At 34.1% G+C, this 19,945-nt stretch overlaps 2 protein-coding genes across 2 annotated transcripts; one reads left to right on the top strand and one right to left on the bottom strand.

The window, feature by feature from the left end:
- The first annotated feature begins 665 nt into the window (after nt 1-665).
- Nucleotides 666-13,711, top strand: LOC140747538 (gustatory receptor 5a for trehalose). The gene is made up of 9 exons (XM_073080046.1): nt 666-760; nt 3,146-3,264; nt 5,293-5,478; nt 6,259-6,383; nt 6,760-6,882; nt 9,841-9,989; nt 11,577-11,724; nt 12,220-12,306; nt 13,649-13,711. Exons 1-9 carry the CDS (start codon nt 666-668, stop codon nt 13,709-13,711), a joined length of 1,095 nt encoding a protein of 364 aa, XP_072936147.1.
- Nucleotides 13,712-15,857: 2,146 nt separating this feature from the next.
- Nucleotides 15,858-19,945, bottom strand: LOC140747537 (gustatory receptor for sugar taste 61a-like). The gene is made up of 6 exons (XM_073080045.1): nt 19,847-19,945; nt 17,940-18,100; nt 17,095-17,148; nt 16,638-16,794; nt 16,226-16,315; nt 15,858-15,911 (listed from the first exon to the last, which is right to left on the bottom strand). Exons 1-6 carry the CDS (start codon nt 19,931-19,933, stop codon nt 15,858-15,860), a joined length of 603 nt encoding a protein of 200 aa, XP_072936146.1. The 5' UTR covers nt 19,934-19,945.

The following is a 19,945-nucleotide window of genomic DNA, read 5'->3' as shown; positions in this document are numbered from 1 at the left end:
CGATTATTACGTAATGTAGTTATGAATTGAACTAAAAATGTCATTTTAACGAGACTAAAGAGCGAATATGTGACTTGTCGCTCGTTTGTTGCCTTCCTAATTCATCAAATTAGTACTAAGGACCTTAAATCTTAGTTGTAATTATGTCAACCTTTCTTCGAAGGCTCAGCGTTCTACCTTCCGTTAATAATATTCATATTATATTATAATAATCGTTTATACGTTTTCCTACCGGACCCTAAAATATAATAAATCGGCCTGTCACATGTCACATACAAATATTATACGTTATTATAACCAGGGGCAGTAGGTACTCGTTATTACACGTAAGTATACGCACATTTGATTTGTAAGGAGTCCTATAAGGAAAGATTCGACGAGACGCAGTGGGTTTCAGGTTCGATGCCTGGTCACGCAACATATAAATAATAATTTTTATTCAGGGTCTGGGTGTTCTTATCGTTTTTGTGTTACCTTTTTATAAGTGCATTTAATGTTGCAATGCTTTATGAAGAAACTTAAAGTAGAATGTAGCCTAGCGTCAATAAATACTAGTAACAATTGAATTCAAAACATTTGTAACTGTATATAGAATATCTTCTAACAGGATTTCAGGCTTTAAAATGAAGATTTCAAACGTAACTCGCATAGTTGAGAGCTGTGAGATGCACTCCTGCCTTCAAGATACAATGAGGCTCTCCCGCTGGGCCGGCGTTTTCCCAGTAGAAGGCTTGAATAAACGTGACATTGGAAAACTCAGGTACAGTGTCTTTTCAACATTTTTAATTAATTACTCTGAAATCACAGACACTTTTAATTAGTTTGCTGGAATACTTTCTTTCCAATGTTTTAAAATGGGTGACGGAAAAATCATAAGAATTTTAGTTTTAATTAACTTGAAATAGTGGAGTATTCAATTTGGTTCCATTGTGTGTAATTGTAAGGTATAGGATGTATTTTTAAAACCAAGGGAATATGCGTATATGTAATCTTTAGATAGTAAAAAAATCAGCACTAAATTACGATCAATATTCGTCTTGGAACTTTCTATTATATAGGAATAACTGGCGTGCAGTTCATGATCATAAGAGGCTACTGCTGCCCATGGCCATCTGCAATCAGTCGGAGATAACATTAGATTCCTACCTGAGGACCACAGATGCATCGCTACCCTTGAGGACTAAGCTGGAAAGACTCGCAAAAGTATGTCTCTCTTACCACACCCTTTAAACCGGAACATAGCAGCGCTTAACACTGCTGTTATTAGAAAGAAGTAGGTGTGACACTGCTGCCACCGTAGTCAAACCGCACATGTTTCTACCAAATACCTATAGCAAGAGAAAATATATTGCCTCGTTTAAATACAATTATTCTAAGCATTTCGAAGAGCCGTACCATTTATTCCATTCACCGTATTTATTTCCGTTTTATGAAAATGAAGAGACTAAGTATTATGTTATTGCTCAGGGTAATCTCGAAACAACCGATTTACGGAGAAAATCCAATGATAGATTCATAAATCAATAGGGTACTTGGAGTATTTTGATATTTTTTTATAATATAGGAGTAGCAGAGGAGCATGAAGTCCTCCGGATGGTTAGTGGCTACTACCGCCCATGGACATCTTTAACCATCGTCGGTAAGATTCCTACCTGAGGTCGGCCACTTGTTCACCCCTACCCATGCGGACTAAGCTGACATGCCTCGGAAATGTTTATCTCTCTTACCACATCCTTGAAACCAGAACACATCAGCGCTTAACACTGCTGTTATTCAGCAGTAATAGGTGTGGCGGTGATTCCGGCGGAGTTGAACCAGAAGGATTCTATCACATTCAAATTAAAAAAACAACTTGAACTTAATGTTTAAGCATCTAATACGAAATACATAATTTCTATAAAACAGTCTCAATACATAACATCAGCAGCATCGAAATCGAATTATTTTTACGGCCGTAATAAATGGTCCTTTACAACAGACCTCAGGGCTACTTCTATTTATATTCCTGTAAAACCTAACAGAATGCCTGTATCTAAATTGAATCGCTGAGCGAGGGATCTTTCGACATAGCGATTACGATTTGCATCCCTTGAGTTTTTATTTTCTTATCATATTCATTGTATTGAGTACCGTTGGCTTATATGTAATACAGTTTTATGAATTAAGAGCTTAGTATACTAGATTTTGATTTATGTGGTAAATAAATGATTAATTATGTTTAGTTAGTTAGAATCCAAAGTAATATATTCGAAACTGTTATTAATTATTTAAATTTATTAGTATTACTGTCTTGTGGTATTTTCGTTTATTTTTACCTATGACCAGTATTATTTGGCTTGGGAGGTAACACCGCCACACCTGATCCTAGTGTAAAATAGTTTTTACGTTTAGATTTAAGAGAACTTCAGGGACGTCAGGTGACTGAATGTACGACGAACATCTTAGATCATAATAGTGGCAAATCAGTTTTGATTGGTATAATTAAGAATCCTAGTCCTTATTTTTTTTTATTTATACCTAAAGATAAGGCAGACGGGCTACCTGGTGGAAAGTAGGCACCGTCGCCTATGGACATTTGCAACACCAGAGGAGTTGCTAATGCATCGCCGGCTTCGGAGGAGAATTTTTTTTGCACCCCTCTTGAAGAGAGACATGTCATAGCGCTCAGGGAATACTTCAGGAGGGAGTTCATTCCACATTTTGCACCTACGCGGCAAAAATGATCGTACAAACCAGGCCGCCACGGGTCCAGTTGATGTAAAAGTCCTATATGAAGTTAGTCACAGATACATGTGTGCGGATAGGTGGCTACCTATCATCTAGTTGACAGACTCTATACTTGAGTCTACATCGATATTACAAAAAACAAACATTGGAATGTTTGTTTTTTGTAATATCGATTTGTAATATAATTTCATTTATAACTTTTTGAGTTTGAGATTATTCCGGGATAACACATGTTAAAAATTATTAAAATTCTACGTAAAGTAAATTTAACTAAAAGCGAAATTCATTAGTACTTAAAATTTAATAATTACTCAACTCACTAATATTAGCACTTTTGTAACTGGTTCAAACCATAATAAACCGTTTCATGGATATAATTATGCGAGGAGACCTTTTTATAATGTATTTTTTGTTACAGATTCAACATAAAGTCCTTTTACACTTTATATTACTTGTCAACTATCATTATGCAGACTAGTATCACCGGGTTCATGGTACACTGGTTTCTGATTAGGGAACTAAGTTTGAATACTATATGTAAGTTCATTGAATTCCATATCTAATACTAAGTTTTGTATCATTATCAACCCATTATTTTCCTGCTGTTGGGCACGGGTCTCCTCTCAGAATGAGAAGGATTAGGCCATAGTCCACCGCGCTGGCCAAGTGCGAATTGGTCGACTTCAGATACCTTTGAAATCTTTTTTTTTAAGAATTCTCAGGTATGCAGGTTTCCTCACGATGTTTTCCTTCACAGTTTAAGCAAGTGATGATTAACTTCTAAATACGCTCTACTAATTCTAATACGCTCATAATTTTGAAAAATCAGACGTGCCTGGGATTTGAACCTCGGACCTCTCAATCAAGAGGCCGCGTTTCTTCTCCACTAGACCATCACCGCAAGTTTTGTATGTTTTGTGATTTCCGTATAAAATTATGTATACCGCAATATAATTAGTGTGTTCAGTGTTACATAATACTACAAGATAAGTCACCGACAACCCATTACAATACCATTGCTGGGCACGGGTCACCTCTCAGAGTAAGAGGCTTTAGACCATAGTCTACCGCGCTGGCCACGTATTCTGATTCCGATAGAACGAGTTTCTACTAGGCTATCACTGCTTACCAGTCGAGTAGAATATAACAATTTATTTTACCTCTGTAAAATATTCTTATTCATGAATACATATCATTTTTCGTCAATTAATGAGAGATTTTTGGATAATGGTCCCAAGACGATGTCTTATAATATTTTTTCAAACTTGCATAGTCACGACAAACCTTACTACAATGAAAACACCGATTTATGCTTTGAGAGCACTTTAGTCCAATCATAGCCTATTGTTACCTCTCTTTTTAGGGTTTTCTGTTTTTATAACCCTATTCCAAATAGATTTAACAATTTCTACACTGCCCTTCAATATGAAAAATGTTTTTTATCCAGGTGAATATATGTACCAACATACCCAGACTTAGTAAAGGAGTCTAAATTAATCATGGGTAGTATTTAAACGAGTAACTGCAAATAAAAGTTTTGAGTGACAAAAATAATGAATTATGGTTATAGTATTACTAAGTGAGCGACTGGCTGCGAGTGACGAGAAATCAACAGAACAGCGACTTACAAACGTTAATGTGAGTTACTTAAAATACGAAATAAGAAGCTTCATTTATTTCTGAGCGACCTTATATTTTTCTAAGTGTAAACATTACGTCCTGTGTTTTATTCAATATTTAGCAAATATTTTTTTTAATACTGAGCAGCATTTTATTTTAAATGAAGTGTTTCGAATACAAAAACCACTTTGAAAAATACTATAATAAGTAGAATATTGTGTGCTCACTGCTCATATTGATCATGAATAAAGGTAAGGTCTGAATTCATACAGATTGGGCCCTTATATGTTCCAACCTAACCTAACCAATTCAATTAGAAAAACCTAATCTATCTTAATACTAAAGTTGCCTCTCTATATTTCCAGTCGCTCACTTAGTCGCACAAGTTATTAAAACAGTATGTCATTATCAGTTGCTAAGTTTTTTTTTATTCGACCGTTTTATAATTTCCCATTAATCATTAAGATTATCCTACCCGAATATCGAAACTGAAACCTATAACGCGCATTAATTTTAAAATATATACGCAGAACTAGATCAGACGTTTAAAGTCATCATTAAGATCATAAAGTCATCTGGTGCAAGATCGAACCTGGGACGTGTATCACGCAAACAAGATTAGTCATTGACGGACCAATAGAATCGTCAATTGTCAATTCAATCATTACATTCACTTCATTCTGATCATAATGTCATTCTATAAAGCTCCTTTTCTTATCTTACTACTATTTTATCCCATCTTAAACATCAACCAAATTTAATATTCATTGTATTGTGCGAGAAATAAAATGTGAATAAAAGAGAACCCCATTCAAATTGGATGAGTGATTTTCGAGAAAATCGCGGACCTACAAACATACTTAGCGGTCGAATATAGAACGTAATTTTTGAAGTCGGTTAAAATACCTATAATTAAAACACTGTTAACACAATATATTATTTCAGCGAATCTAGCGTTTTATGTGACGGGGCTGATATCAGCGTTATTTCTGCTGAAACTGGCGAATGAGTGGCCAAGTTTGGTGAGAAGGGCTGCCAAAATAGAGCAGCGGGTTACTGTGATCCATGTTACGAAGATCAGGGCTGTCAAGTTCAGCGCGATTACGTATGTTGTGTTGATTTTAGCTGCAAGTAAGTTACCATCGCCCATAGTGTGTTAAGTATTGTCTTCATTTTTATCTTTTCTTGTTCTTGGGACGTTATAGCCCGCTCGCGTCAATCTAGAGGTCGGATGGTCAGAAACTTTTAATTTAGAAGTTGTTCTTGTTCTGATTTGACATGAAACGGAACGAAATGAATCGAAAAGAAATGAAGTGAAATGAAATGTATTTATTTTTGTACACGCCTACGGCTACGTATAAATTTTCATTTATAATTTTATTATCATACAACTACTAAAATGGATTACACCCTGCAAACTAAACCCTACAAACTACACCCTGCAACATATAAATATCAATGTTAATGGGAGATACATGGAGTTATAGATGATGGATTTACCGGACGGATACAACAACTGCATTTTTATTTGTATACTTAATTATACATGACAAACCATAGATTAGTAAAGATACTTCGCCACCTTCAAATTGAATGAAGCCACAAACGGCTTATTAGTATGTTCTTTTTTTGAATTCTTGACAAATAAAAACATTTTTAGAGAAAATTTTACGAATAAATAACGAATACTGCGTGATTTACATAATAAATAAATAATTATTTCAAATATTTTAGGGACATTTTAGCACGGAGACGTGGCAAAACTTTTTTATGCAACTATTTCAATTCTCAAAACTGCGTACATTTTCTTGTTAGGAGTGAGTAATCTTTACTAATCTATGTGACAAACATACAACTATTTTTTTTTAAATAATTTAATGATTTTAACCTCATGTTTGTTTTATTTTCCAGTTGAGCATTCCTTATCGTTAATATATAAATTCAAAACCGTGGTCTTATGCTACGAGGATGCTGTTTTTGGAAACAGAATATTGAAGAATTACTGTCACTTTTCGTACCCATTCGTCTTCAACTACGTGCCTTGTAACTACTTTACATTTTTTATCTGCACGGTAAATATCTTATTAATAATACTTTATCTTTGCAGGAAGTTCATTATTCACTTTATTAAAATATTCGGGAATTGCAATGTTACAATTTAATTTGTAATAAATTAATTAATTCGAATTTGTATTTCACGTCATTTTTAAGCTACGTGTACTAAAATTTGAAATGTAATTTTACGAACGTTTATTTTCAAGATAAATTATTAAACATTTATTGCTTAAAGAAATTTGATTGAAAACATTGAAATTTAACATTATTTAAAGTTCTTTTTAATTTTATTGAAGTATTAATATATTTTTAATTTATTTCAGACGGTAATTTTTATATTTTTATAATTTATTTCAGATGGCCAATGTCCAATCTACTTTTCTCTGGAACTTTACGGACATAATGACAATGTGTTTCAGCTTGTATCTTACTGCATATTTTCGAGATTTGAACACACTTGTAAATTCTCAACAAGAAAACGTAAGTTTTACTCGTACAAACACGAAAATAGATGACAGTGACAATTTCAAGTGTCATAACTGGTTACATTTTCTTGTTAGGAATGAGTAACCTTTACTAATCTATGTTTGCACCAAAATCAAATCAAAGACTTGGCGTTGAGCTTAGAATATATGATATTCTATAGACTAACACACCCTAGACTAAAACCCTTTTTAACCGACTTCGAAAAAGGAGGAGGTTACTCAATTCGACCGTATATATATTTTTTTTTTTTTTTTTTTTTATGTTTGTTCGGCGATTTTTTCGCGATGCCGCGACCGATCGACATGATTCATACACCATTGTATGCGGCTAGTTTCACAGGGGGTCCCATTTCGAGGAAATTTGAAAATTTCCGCCAGTTTTCCCGGAAAATTGGAAAAACCCGATTTCATATAAACTTGAATAAGTCGAGTATTTCTTAACCAATTTTAATTTTCTTTTTTTCATATGAAAGGGTGTTTCGTTGCGGTACTTTTCTACCTTAACATTAGTACGCTCTGATGATTAGAATTTAAGTTATGGGGTGGAACTCATCATCACTACCCCTGCTTTTTACATATTTTATGACAACTTACCTTCTGCCCACTCAATTCTCATGAAACTTAAAATGAACATTGAGTGTCTAGGTTATCATGATATGATGGAAATTTTGACGTTCAACTCTTCAACCCTGGTAATGCAGAAGTGCCTCCTGCCTCAACCATACAAGTTAGGCATTTGGAACTTATGGATATTTAATAAAGTCAATAAGTTGAGATATATGATGGAAAATTTGACCTTCCACTCTTCAACTCTGATAATGCAGAGGTGCCTCCTGCCTCAGCTATACAAGTTAGGCATTTGATGCTTATGAATATTCAATAAGATTGATAGGTAGAGATATATGATGGAAAATTTGACCTTCTACTCTTCAACTCTGATAATGCAGAAGTGCCTCCTGCCTCAACCATACAACTTAGGCATTTGGAGCTTACGAATATATGATAAGGTCTCTGAGTAGAGACATATGATGGAAGATATGACCTTCAATTCTTCAATCCTGATGATGCAGAGGTGCCTCCCATGTAAAGTATATAGATTAGACATTTGTTGTAATGAAGTAGCTAGACAGAGATATATAATGAAAAATTTGACCATCAACTCCTTTTTCTTTTCTTAACTATTGAATTAAGGTAAATTGGACCGGTTCACTCGCAGAGTTTTACCACCTAGTTTGATTTATTTACTTATCTGTTCCTACCTAACCTAGCCAATAATTAGTATCTCATAAAGCTTCGCCTATAGTGTTTCGTATTGAATTGGTTAGGTTAGGTTGGAACATATAAGACAATATAAAACTAAGCGAGAAGGGCGCGGCAGCGCCCTGCGAGCGGGTGGGTCCAATCCGTATCTATTCAGACCTTACCTTTATTTATGATCACATTTATACAATTTTACATAATATTAATACAAACGTTAGCATATCATCACTAAAAAGGGTGAAAAAAAAATTTTTAACAAAAAAATAAAACCGACTTCTATGTCACTACAAAGTAAAAAATAATTGAAATAAATGTTGGTTTAGTACATATTTCTGAAGTCGGCGCTCATATTGGACACGCTGTTATCAAAAGAAATATATTGAGCGCCGACTTCAGAAATATGTACTAAACCAACATTTATTTCAATTATTTTTTACTTTGTAGTGACATAGAAGTCGGTTTTATTTTTTTGTTAAAAATTTTTTTTATACAATACCGCGGAAGCTTTTAGATATGCGTATGTATTTATTTCTCATTAATTGGCAATCCCTGCAAGCAGCTTGATGGTTTAACACATGAGGTGTAGCGATGCGCGATCGTTACTAAAACATTCGAATTATTAGATTGTTATTGTGTTTGATTGTATTCGAATACAATACAGTATTTGGTTATTGGTCGATTGTTCGATTGTTCGTCGATTGTTCGTTGGTTGTTCAATGAATAAATCGACAATCCAAGGAAACGAAGGAAGCTAATGAGGTGTCGTTGGAATCATCTAAACAGTATGAGTGACATAGCTTAGAATCTTAAGGAATCAGGTATTTGTTTTATATTTATTTTGTCATGTACAAAAACATATGTGAACGGTAATTTTATACATAAAACTAGCGGATCCGGCAAACGTTGTGTTGCCATATAAATAAAAAAATGTTAAGAGTGAACAATCTTTATGACTTAGGGGTATGAAAAATAGATAGTAGCCGATTCTCAGACTTACTGAATATGCATATAAAATTCGATGAAATTCGGTAAAGCCGTTTCGGAGGAGTACGGTAACTAACATTGTGACACGAGAATTTTATATATAAAATTACTCTTGATATGGCACAATACATTACCTCAACTTTAAGGGTTGTAAGAACTATAAATCTCTTTAACATTTCCGGAGACGCATGACGTTGAGAACTAAATGGGCTCAGGCAGTCCGTATAATGCTCTAAATGACTAGGTAATGCTTTGTTTAAGTCTAAACAAAGGCTTTTGTCTCGTTTTTTTGGACTTTTTTGTACAAAACACATACTCGCACATGAAGATTACGGCTATTAAAGCTCCGTTTATGTTTACAAGCATACAACGTATGGCAATAGGCATGTTAGCCAAAATTTTGTTTTTCTGTACAATATTTGCAATGAAAACAGTGATAGCCTAGTGGTTAAGAAACTCAGCCTCTTGATCGAGGGGTCGCACATAACTGAAAAATTAGAGGTGCGTGCCAGGTTCAAATCCCAGGCATGAACCTCTAATTTTTCAATATGGGATTAGAACTATAGACAACTCGATTGAGAGGGCGAGATTCAACCACTAAACTAACACTGCATATAGATGATTTGAACATGAACTCTAATGAAAGAACTTCAAACCACCTTACACTACATTTTGATTGTTGATTCTTAAAACAAATATTTGTTTTCAGAAAACCCATAATTGGGAGCAATTGAGGTATTACTATTCCCAACTAGTAGCGCTGGTGCAGGCAGTGGACTCGAAGATGTGCTACCTGATCCTATTGTCAATATTCACGAACCTTTTCTTCATTTGTCTGCAACTATATAATACTTTGAAGTAATCACTTTAAAATATGTAGTTTATTATGTAAAAGTATCAAATGACTTTTAAAGGTGGTAGAACCCTTTGTGGTTCGACTCCGGCGCCACCACCACACCTATTTCTGCCTAATAACAGCAGTGTTGAGCGCTGCTATGTTCTGGTTTGGAGTGTGGTAAGGGAGACATATTTTTCCGAGGCATCCAGCTTAGTCCTCAGGGGTAGCGGCGTACCTGTCGCGGACTCCAGGTAGGAATATCTCATCCTATCTGGGATTGATTATAGATTTTCATGGGTGATAGTAACCACTTGCCATCAGGTGGACTGCATACTCGTCTGCTACTCCCATATTATAAAGAGCATATGGACTGTGTCTTGATAGTAAGACCACTGCATAGACATCTGTGATCAACCCCAGATTAATAGAGTCCTACTGGCGATCGACCACAGATACATTGCTAATCCTCAGGACTAAGAAGGAACGCTTCATCTAAGTCTATCTTTACCACAACCTTCAAACTGGCAGCTGCGCTTAATACCGTTATTACGCAGACATATGTGTGATGGTGATGCCGCCGATATAGAATCATGGATGTTTTTATTTGTGAACTATATTAAGGTGGGTACAGACTGGTGCAACGTGCCATACAATGTAACACGCAGTGAAATAATTTACCGTCCATATTGCCGCAATGTATCATGCAAAGTAACAGGATTTCCATAGTGTAGACGCCTAACGCGCACAAACCTTGCATACTACGCACGCGAAAAGAGCATTTCAAGACGTGCGCGCCGCGATCCGGCATTTGTCGGTTTTTTCAAACATCAACAAACATCGTCACTAATATATGGTCATCACGATCCATTTTTTTCAGTTTTCTCGATAGACTGAGCTATGTTCGCCGCGAGCATGCTAGAAACAGATGCGAGTGGGTACATGCTCAGTTCGTGCGCGCTAAATGCTCCTTTTATGTTACATTGCATGTTACGTTACTGTACCCACCTTTAAATTACTAACATATTTTTACAGTTTTCGCTATGGTACACACAAAAATTGCGCTGGTCAACCACGAGAAGAAAAGACGTAAGTATCCTAACTAACATTTTAAATTGAATGTGAGTTTGTTTGTTTGTTTGCTATAACCGATTATCATGATTTATTGTATGTAAAAACGTATGTACGTTGTTAGGGGTTCAGAAAAGGACATAGGGTTTCCTCTAAAAGGTACCCGAATTATAAAATATGATTTGCATTGCATCTAATAAAGTATAACATTATAATCAGATATTTCATCCTGGTGAGTTTAAGGACAGTGCTACGAAATGTTAAGAACTCACAATCATATAGGTCTTCTTATGATGTTTTCAGTCACCGTTAAAGCAAGTTAATAATTCACTTCTAAAAAACATATAACTTTGAAAAATCAGAGCTCGTCTGAGATTCGAACCTCCGACCAATCGAAATCGCATTCTTCAACTTTTATCTTCTACCAGAAATCTCCAAATTTCAATCCTTGGTACGAAAAAATTGGGGAGATTAATTATCAATAACAGACCTAAAATGTTAGCTATAACCTGTAATAGTTCCAGCAACATAGGATGGAGTATAAACCTGTTCTACTACGCGTATTCCTTCACATTTCTGATGTTGCGAGCAGCTGTGATGTTCTTCCTAGCTGCCAACGTTAATACTGTTGCCAGTGAACCAAAATACGCATTGAGCTGTGTATCGAGCCGAGATTATAATATTCATGTAAGTGAATTGGTAGGAGCTATATTATAATTTTTAGTATACCCAGCATGGCATACGAGTAATCTCTGAGTCCTACTTGCCTTCCAATATCATAGAGCTTTGTAAATTTGCTATGAAAATTGTATTTTTCTATATTTTTGTTGCTATAGCTTCTCTAGCAATATGTTGTATATAGTTGCGCAATATTTAACACAATATAGCTACATAGCAAATTGTAACAGCATTGTCAATCCATGATTTGAATAGCTCTCAAAAATCTCTTCATATATAGAGAAATATAACTATGAAATCTATCTAGAATTATCTGCATTGTTTAAAGGCGACAACTTTTACACGACAGCAAAAACCATTTCTACAGAAAAAAAACAATTTTCTAATGATCGTACAGTGTCAAAATACACTCAGAAATCTCAGATTACACTCTTAAATAAAATTTTATAGATATAAGTCTAATAAAAAAAATAAATGCAGGATTAAGTCACAAATTCATTTCAGGTTCAGAGATTCCACCGCCAACTCCGGTACACGACAACTGCATTAAGTGGCCTTTTCTTCCACGTAACAAGAGAAATGATTTTGAAGGTAACTTTATGCAGGAATCGAATATCGAAAAGTTTTTCCAATGGTTCACTTTAAGCGATTTTTCGTGCATTTTTTGAATGAGGATTTTTGGTTTTAATGCTTTTTTAGTATTCCGTATTCTAAGGGTAAAAAGGTTCCGCTATTTGTCCCTCTATCCCATGAATCATAATTGACAGACAATTGAGAATTTAATGTTTGATAGAAGTTTATGTAATTAGTAATTTGACAAATTTAATACAACTAACATACAATACAGAAAATGCTAGCATTAATAAGTGTAAAATTAACCTCGAAAATCTGTCTCATAAGTAACTGTCATAGTATATTATAACTATGGCTACTAATTCTGGAAATAAAAATAAATATTTTTAGTAAAAAAGAAGACACTGAATAATGTAATACAAAAAGGTACAAGAAAACTCAATAGCAATTTCAAATAAACTGTCATTTCAATCGAGTGTTGTACTAAGTTGATAAATAAAGTTAAATATTATATTAGATTTTTAGAACCTTGAAATAAGTCTAGACATTCAACGAGGCGTGGGTAGACAATCATAGTTGAGGTAATAATTGAGATCAACGACTTCTAACCAAAAATAGAATTAGTTAATAGTAATACTATACTATGTTACTTATAAGCCCACGAACGGAATATAATATTGCTAAGTTATATAAGAACTGTGAACCAAGATGTAATCAGACGCTAAAGGCACGGCAGTGATGCGGCCAAGTTAAGAAATGACTGGAGAATTATTACAAAAGCAAAAAAACGACTGAATCAAATATGTTCCCCTCAAATGTGTCAAGTCATTTGGTCATACATATAATACGCTATAAAAACATTACGCTCTGCAGTAGGGTAAGGTAAGCTGTTGTTAAATTTAAAAATATGTTTATATCACGGCGTGCGTAAATGGACGTTTTACGCACGCTTCGCGTGCGCAAAACCCCCATTTCCGACCCCGTAATATAAAATTTTATACAACACGCGGACGAAATAGTACATTACAATACGAGGACGAAAAATTTTTTTCTGACAAGTGTGAGTTTGCAGGCCGAGCCGCAGGCGAGGACTGCAATCACACGAGTCAGAAAAACATTTTTCGTCCGCGTGTTGTATAAAATTTTATATTACGGGGTCGGAAATGGGGGTTTTGCGCACGCGAAGCGTGCGTAAAACGTCAATTTACGCACGCCGTGATATAAAATGTTTTTCTGACTCGTGTGATTGCAGTCCTCGCCTGCGGCTCGGCCTGCAAACTCACACTTGTCAGAAAAAAATTTTTCGTCCTCGTATTGTAATGTACTATTTCTCTTATCGTGAACTATTTTCTTTTTACAGGTCTTCGCTACTATCATCACTTATGAGCTAGTATTACTACAATTTCATAAAGACGATTCTTAAACAGAAATAAAAACGTTGTAAGTACTTATAGCTTGATGTGTACTTGACAAAATTTATACAAAAGTTCTCAAGGTTTTCAAATAACACTATTGCTATCGAATTGTGTGTGAAAGAGAGCTTATCTGTCTTTTATTGACGATATGATTAAAGTACTCTTTATTACAATTCCAAGAGCTAGAAAATACGAGACACCTCGTCTTTCATTTCGATCTGACACTTGTCAAAGTGACAGGTTGAAAGCGCTTTGTTTTCCACAGACTACATAGAAATACAGATTATGTGTATTTATTTTTAATTTAAAGAAGTGTTATTGTTAAGAATAAATTCATCCAAATAAGAACTTATATAAATTATAATCATTAATTTGGTAAACTTCGTAATTACTAAATTTCGCCTTGATTTTTATGTATGTTTTAACATCTTCATAATAAATATACATGCATACATCAAATGGTTTCTTATTCCTGTCACAAACATTAACATTTTATCAAACACCTTTACGATGCTTCTACATTTCTTTTTATTTTGTACGCAAATTAATATTTTATAGTTATTGTATCGAATACAATGTATTAATGTTATCCCTAAATGGAGAGGAGTGTTTTGAATAAATTTATAATTGTGGTAAATAATTAATAATGTAATGTGCCTCGTAGTGTGCGCTCAAACTTGGAACTTTTGTTTGAGTGGCAGTCCACTAAGCTATCAGAATTTAACTTAAAAGTAATATGTCGTATCTAACTCAACTTTAAACATAACTTAATAAAAACTCCTACATAATTCTCCTCATATAAATCTTATTACAAGCTCAAGATCTTCAGGGGCTTAATTTGATTGTCTTTTTGTGCACACTAAATTGATCTTTTTATCTTATTCGATTTTTATACGTCTACGAATCCAATTTGGGTAATACACGTAGTGAAGGGATTACGTCAATTTTCTTTGAGAATTTATATAATAATCAACGTAACAATAAATATTAAGGTTTATATAATATGGTAGCTTATGTAGTTTTTTGATGATTATTGTAGGGCTATGAAAAGATAGGATGGAAGTAGTAGAACCCTTTACGGTTCGTCTCCGGAGGCACCACACCTATATGTGCATCTAATAATAGCAGTGTTAAGCGTTACTGTATTCTGGTTTGGAGGGTGTGGTGGAGAAATACTTACTTATCAGCGGCGTTCCAAGTTGGTTCTCACGGGTAGCAATGTATTTGTGACCGATCACAGGTAGGATACTAATCTTATTTGGCATTGATATAGATGTTATAGAAGTTATGTGCGTATTAGAAGTTAATTATCACTTGCCTAAAACGGTGAAGGAAAACATCGTGAGGAAACCTGCATTCTTAAAAAAATAAAAAAAAAGTTTTCAAAAGTATGTGAAGTATACCAATTCGCACTTGGCCAGCGCGGTGGACTATGGCCTAATCCTTCTCATTCTGAGAGGAGACCCGTGCCTAGCAGTGGGATAATAATGTGTTGATGATGATGATGATGATATTGATCCATAAGCGTAAATATCCACTCACCATTAGACTGCACACTCGCTTGCTACTATTATGTTATGTGTGGCGTTCGTGCCTCAAGTGTCCACCCCCAAAGAGGTTCATCAAAATCTAATATAATCTATCAGTGCTGATAGCTTTATTAATATTGTTTTAAGCTATGACATTAAAGGTGAATTATGAAGACCTTTAGTAGATCAAACCACCTACGCATAGCGAAATTTAATTATGAACGGGGCAATATAGTCGCCTGTGATTCAAAATACGTTTTGAATTAAGTTAAAGGTTGAATAAAACTTGGTTCGTTAAATTTAATGAAGTTATAATATAATATTATATTACAGATTACACTCATATTTGACAATATCTATTTTTTATCTGAAGAGTTCTGAAATTATATTTTTTGAAAATTAAATTTAGTTGCTGGATTTTGGTATCGCACTCCGTGCTTCTATATTCGTGTCTTTAAACAATAACAACATTTTACGGAATATTTCATTAAGCAATCAATCTAAAAATAATAATGAAACAATTTCGAGACTTCAATTCATTAAGTAATAATCCTTTGTAATAATGGTGTCCAAGAAGTATTTATTATCATGCTCCCTCTCTCCTGGGTTCCTTTTATTTTGATTTTCAATCATTAATTTGCAGTAGTACTAGTTCATATGTGAGTATAGTCGATATCATCTGTAACAATATAAAATATATTCATTTATAGTTGGTGAGACGCGAGTGGGGGTGTAAACACGCGTGACAGGATGCATGCCTTTCCATTGTTACGCATACACGATAAAAAGTAGGAAAAGATAATGAAAAGAAATAAACTGACATGGAATGAAGAACGACAGGAATGAGACGACAAAAGTTAAATAGAAGAGCTTGAATCGCATCTGCGATAAGATAGGATACGTATATCTATACGTATCGTGCTATATGGTAGTACAATATATTGAAATGTATTGTCAGTGAAATAAATATAAAACCTCATCAAAAATACATACAGACAACACCGTGCCACGAGTCACATAGAAGAATTTTAGTCCAGTAAGACAGACTTTTGAGTTATAGACTTGATCCATGAATTTCTGCATCTGCAATCAATATTATTTTATTATAATGTAATATTTTTAATTCGCGCCTATAATAATTATCACTCACTTGACCAAGTGTCGGTTCATAGTTTACATAATTCCTAATGTTCCTTAGTTCCAAATGCCAAGGATATAATTATGTAAATAAGGTATCATATCCATATCCACCAAATCAAAACTCATTATGATGATTAACGACTTCCATGTCACGTGACATTTTGTGCTTTCGAAGAGTAATTTCCGTTAATTTCGATGAATATTTCATCATGACAGTTTCAGAGATTCATATTAAATCAAGTATACAAAATAATAATAATCTTACATCATTATTATATGCAGAGCTAGACACAGTGTGCAAAGCGTTGAGTGGTTCACGGCTTATCGTATGCAAGTGAGCCGTCATTAATGACACCATTAATGATCGTAGCAGCAATACTGCTAAGGAGAAGGATAGATAAAACACTGTTATAGCGTCGCCACTGTAAGAAAATATCAATATCATTACACAATACAATACAATGTGGTAGAATACAAAGCCATATGAAATTAATATTACGATTATGGTAATGTGAAGTTAATTGGAATAGGTTTATAACCTAAATAAATAAATTATCTGTATTTTTATTGTAAATACTGTAAAATATAACAAATAATTGATAATGATGATGACGTTTAAATAGCAGATGATATAAAAATACAACATTATTAATGCTTATATCAGTAAACGTAAAGGAGAGAATTTTCAGTCACATTTTGTTTAATAAAAATATTAAACTCACCTATGGATAAGTACGCACTCTGTTGTTTGAAACAGATGAGCTGTTCGTTGTTTTCTGAAATAATTTATTAAAACAAAATTCTGAGCAGAAATAGATATTTGCAAAGAAACACTTTTAATGAACACTTAATGTTAATTGTTAATTTGTAATAATCTTTAATCCTTACTTCCTTACTAATATTATAAATCCGAAAGTAACTCTGTCTATCTGTCTGTCTGTCTGTCTGTCTGTCTGGTTGTCTCTTCTTCACGCCTAAACCACTGAACCGATTTTATTGAAATTTTGTACAAAGATAGTTTGAGACCCGAGAAAGGACATAGGATAGTTTTTATCCCGGAAATCCCACGGGAACTAGATGGCGATCTAAGATCGATTAATCGGAATATCGATCGTTTGGACTAAAAAAACGATTATTTTAATCGATATTGGTAAGGATTGAATCATAAACTATGCATTTGATCAGATCTTTAGCAAAGTTGTTGTCCATGAGCCCACGAAGGTTCCAGAGTTGGTACGACCAAATTTTGACAGATGGTGCACTGTCGTTCCAATGAAGGTACGAATTTTCAGTTTTATGTATGTCATATTATTTTCTTTTAAACGCGGGCGAAGCCGCGGGCAAAAACTAGTTTGTAATAAGTATCCAACGATGTTGCACCGAATACGTGGAGCACGTGCGTACCAATCAGAGGCTACGATCAAACTGACAGTAAAACTAGCCACCCCCCTCCAGTCCATATTACGTCATGATGTCATGTTTTGGTTGCTTTGGTATTTATTAAAAGAGGGTAGTAAAAAATACATCACAATATCGCGTTGTAAATAAATATTTATCTATTACTTACTGTATAACATCATATATCTGTTTGCAATTAAGTAACAGATGTGACAAAAATACTGTGAAAATCAAAGGGCTTATTAGGTCATCGACTAACGCTACAAGCTTTGTAAGACGTGTGTAATGTGCTTGTATCTCAAACCATGGTATTTGTCTTCCAGCTCTGTTCTGCAATGGGAAACAATACTACAATACAATATAATATGGCAAACCATATTAGGCTGTATCGTTTACTAAAATATCTAATAAAAATTATGATTTGTAATGCCATACTACACCGATCGTCGACTTGAAGGTGGTATAACCCTTTGTGTTTCGGCGACACCACTGCCACATCTATTTCTGCCTAATAACAGTAGTGTTAAGCACTACTGTGTTCTGGCTTGAAGGGTGTGGTAAGGGAAACATAATTTTCCAAGTCGTTCCATCTTAGTCCTCAGGAGTAGCAGCGCATCTGTGGCCGACCTCAGGTAAGGCAGGTAAGCCACTTACCACCAGGTGGACTACCATGCTCGTGTGCTACTCCTATATTATAAAAAAAAGCTTAGTTTACTTTCCACTTAGTTACGCCATTGAAGCCAATATTACACAAGAAAATAATATAAAATACAATATGGAACACAAACTAATTTTACAACCAATTTACCGGTTGATTATCGCGAAATTAAAGTTTATTAATTCAATGACTCCCTCGTTTAGGATCAAAGCCTTAATCCCATCCCCGAAACCTTTGATAACGACCCAGCGCGTTTCCGATCCGAATGCATTAGCCCGCTTGATAAAGGATTGCCGATGTCATCGGCCATTATTGTATACGTTTATGGTATACGTATGTTATACAAATCTTGTGTCCACATATAGTGTTAATTTTAGGGCAATATTAGAAATCTGTTTACCTAATTTCGCCCATAAATTGTGTATCACTTAAGGGATTTATTTTATAAATATTTGAATAAAGAAAAACATATCCGAAATTTAAATTTAATTACCCTTCTTCTAAGCTTATGTTTATACTATTTTATTTCTTTTATGTCATGTTTAAAAAACCTGCAGAATTCTACCATATTAATCAAAATATTAGATTGGTATAAATTTGGAATTTGTGGAAGCAAGTAGCCAAGGTCCTCACAAAATTTATATTACCTGTATTAGCAATTCTTAATGAATACTTTGGCCTGATTGCTTAAGCTTGAACCGAAAAACAAATGTAGTGGGTGGTATGATCTCGATCTCTGATAACAAACCAGAATCTGCCTTATAAGGACATATTATAATAGATCTTATGTCTACAAAAGTGTCAGTCTTCCCTATTATACCCGAAACTAAATCTTGTATTCCCCAAACAATGTCGCTTCATTCCAAACTACCTAAAGATCTTGTTTGTCCATAAACTACATTGTAAGCTTGCAGTGTAAAATGATGTCGTAAAGTTCAAAATGACTACAATGTAAAAAATAAAACTTGTAAAGAAAACTAAACATCAAATTCAGACAATGTTGACAAAGTAAGTCTCACAATTTCCATTTTACTACTGTTCTTTAAGGCCTTTGTCCTAATACGTAGGGTTGGGGCCACGTACGATTCTAATCCTATCTGGATCAATAATATCAATAATAGGATACAAGTGACACACACAAACACAAACACATTCATTCATTGACATTTAGTTAAGATGTGAAATTATGTAAATTAACATATAATGTCTGTTTTTTAAATAATATAGATACTGTATTATGTCTCGGTGGATGAGCGATGATGATAATTATAATTGCCTACAATTACATCAGTTTCTAAATTATAGTCGTATATATTTATTGTAAAAGCTTAGAAATGGACATGTTGAAATATCAAGATACGTTGAAAGCAATGACAAGTAGTTTGACATAAAAATTGTAAATTTAAATCTTTAATTACCTTAATAGTTTGTACAAAAATCCTGTAAAAGTTTTTAAATCGATATGAGAGGTAAGCAGTTATGACGACTATGAGGAAGTCAGCCATGATAGCTATAAG

Source organism: Epargyreus clarus, unplaced genomic scaffold (assembly GCF_041222505.1).
Source record: "Epargyreus clarus isolate Ecla_fem2 unplaced genomic scaffold, WU_Ecla_fem_2.2 ptg000014l, whole genome shotgun sequence".
NCBI classification, from domain to species: domain Eukaryota; kingdom Metazoa; phylum Arthropoda; class Insecta; order Lepidoptera; family Hesperiidae; genus Epargyreus; species Epargyreus clarus.
This window is presented reverse-complemented; position numbering and strand designations above follow the sequence as displayed.

What these genes read in the sequence shown, in the direction of transcription:
- LOC140747537 (XM_073080045.1), bottom strand. Translation starts at nt 19,933, where the DNA reads ATGGCTGACTTCCTCATAGTCGTCATAACTGCTTACCTCTCATATCGA. An exon ending in GCTCTGCATATAATAATGAT is followed by an intron (nt 16,316 to 16,637) that starts GTAAGATTATTA and finishes TATTGATTGCAG; the next exon opens with ATGCAGAAATTCATGGATCA. An exon ending in CTCGTGGCACGGTGTTGTCT is followed by an intron (nt 15,912 to 16,225) that starts GTATGTATTTTT and finishes ATATTGTTACAG; the next exon opens with ATGATATCGACTATACTCAC.
- LOC140747538 (XM_073080046.1), top strand. Translation starts at nt 666, where the DNA reads ATGCACTCCTGCCTTCAAGATACAATGAGGCTCTCCCGCTGGGCCGGC. An exon ending in TAAATTCTCAACAAGAAAAC is followed by an intron (nt 6,883 to 9,840) that starts GTAAGTTTTACT and finishes ATTTGTTTTCAG; the next exon opens with AAAACCCATAATTGGGAGCA. An exon ending in CAACTATATAATACTTTGAA is followed by an intron (nt 9,990 to 11,576) that starts GTAATCACTTTA and finishes CATAGGATGGAG; the next exon opens with TATAAACCTGTTCTACTACG.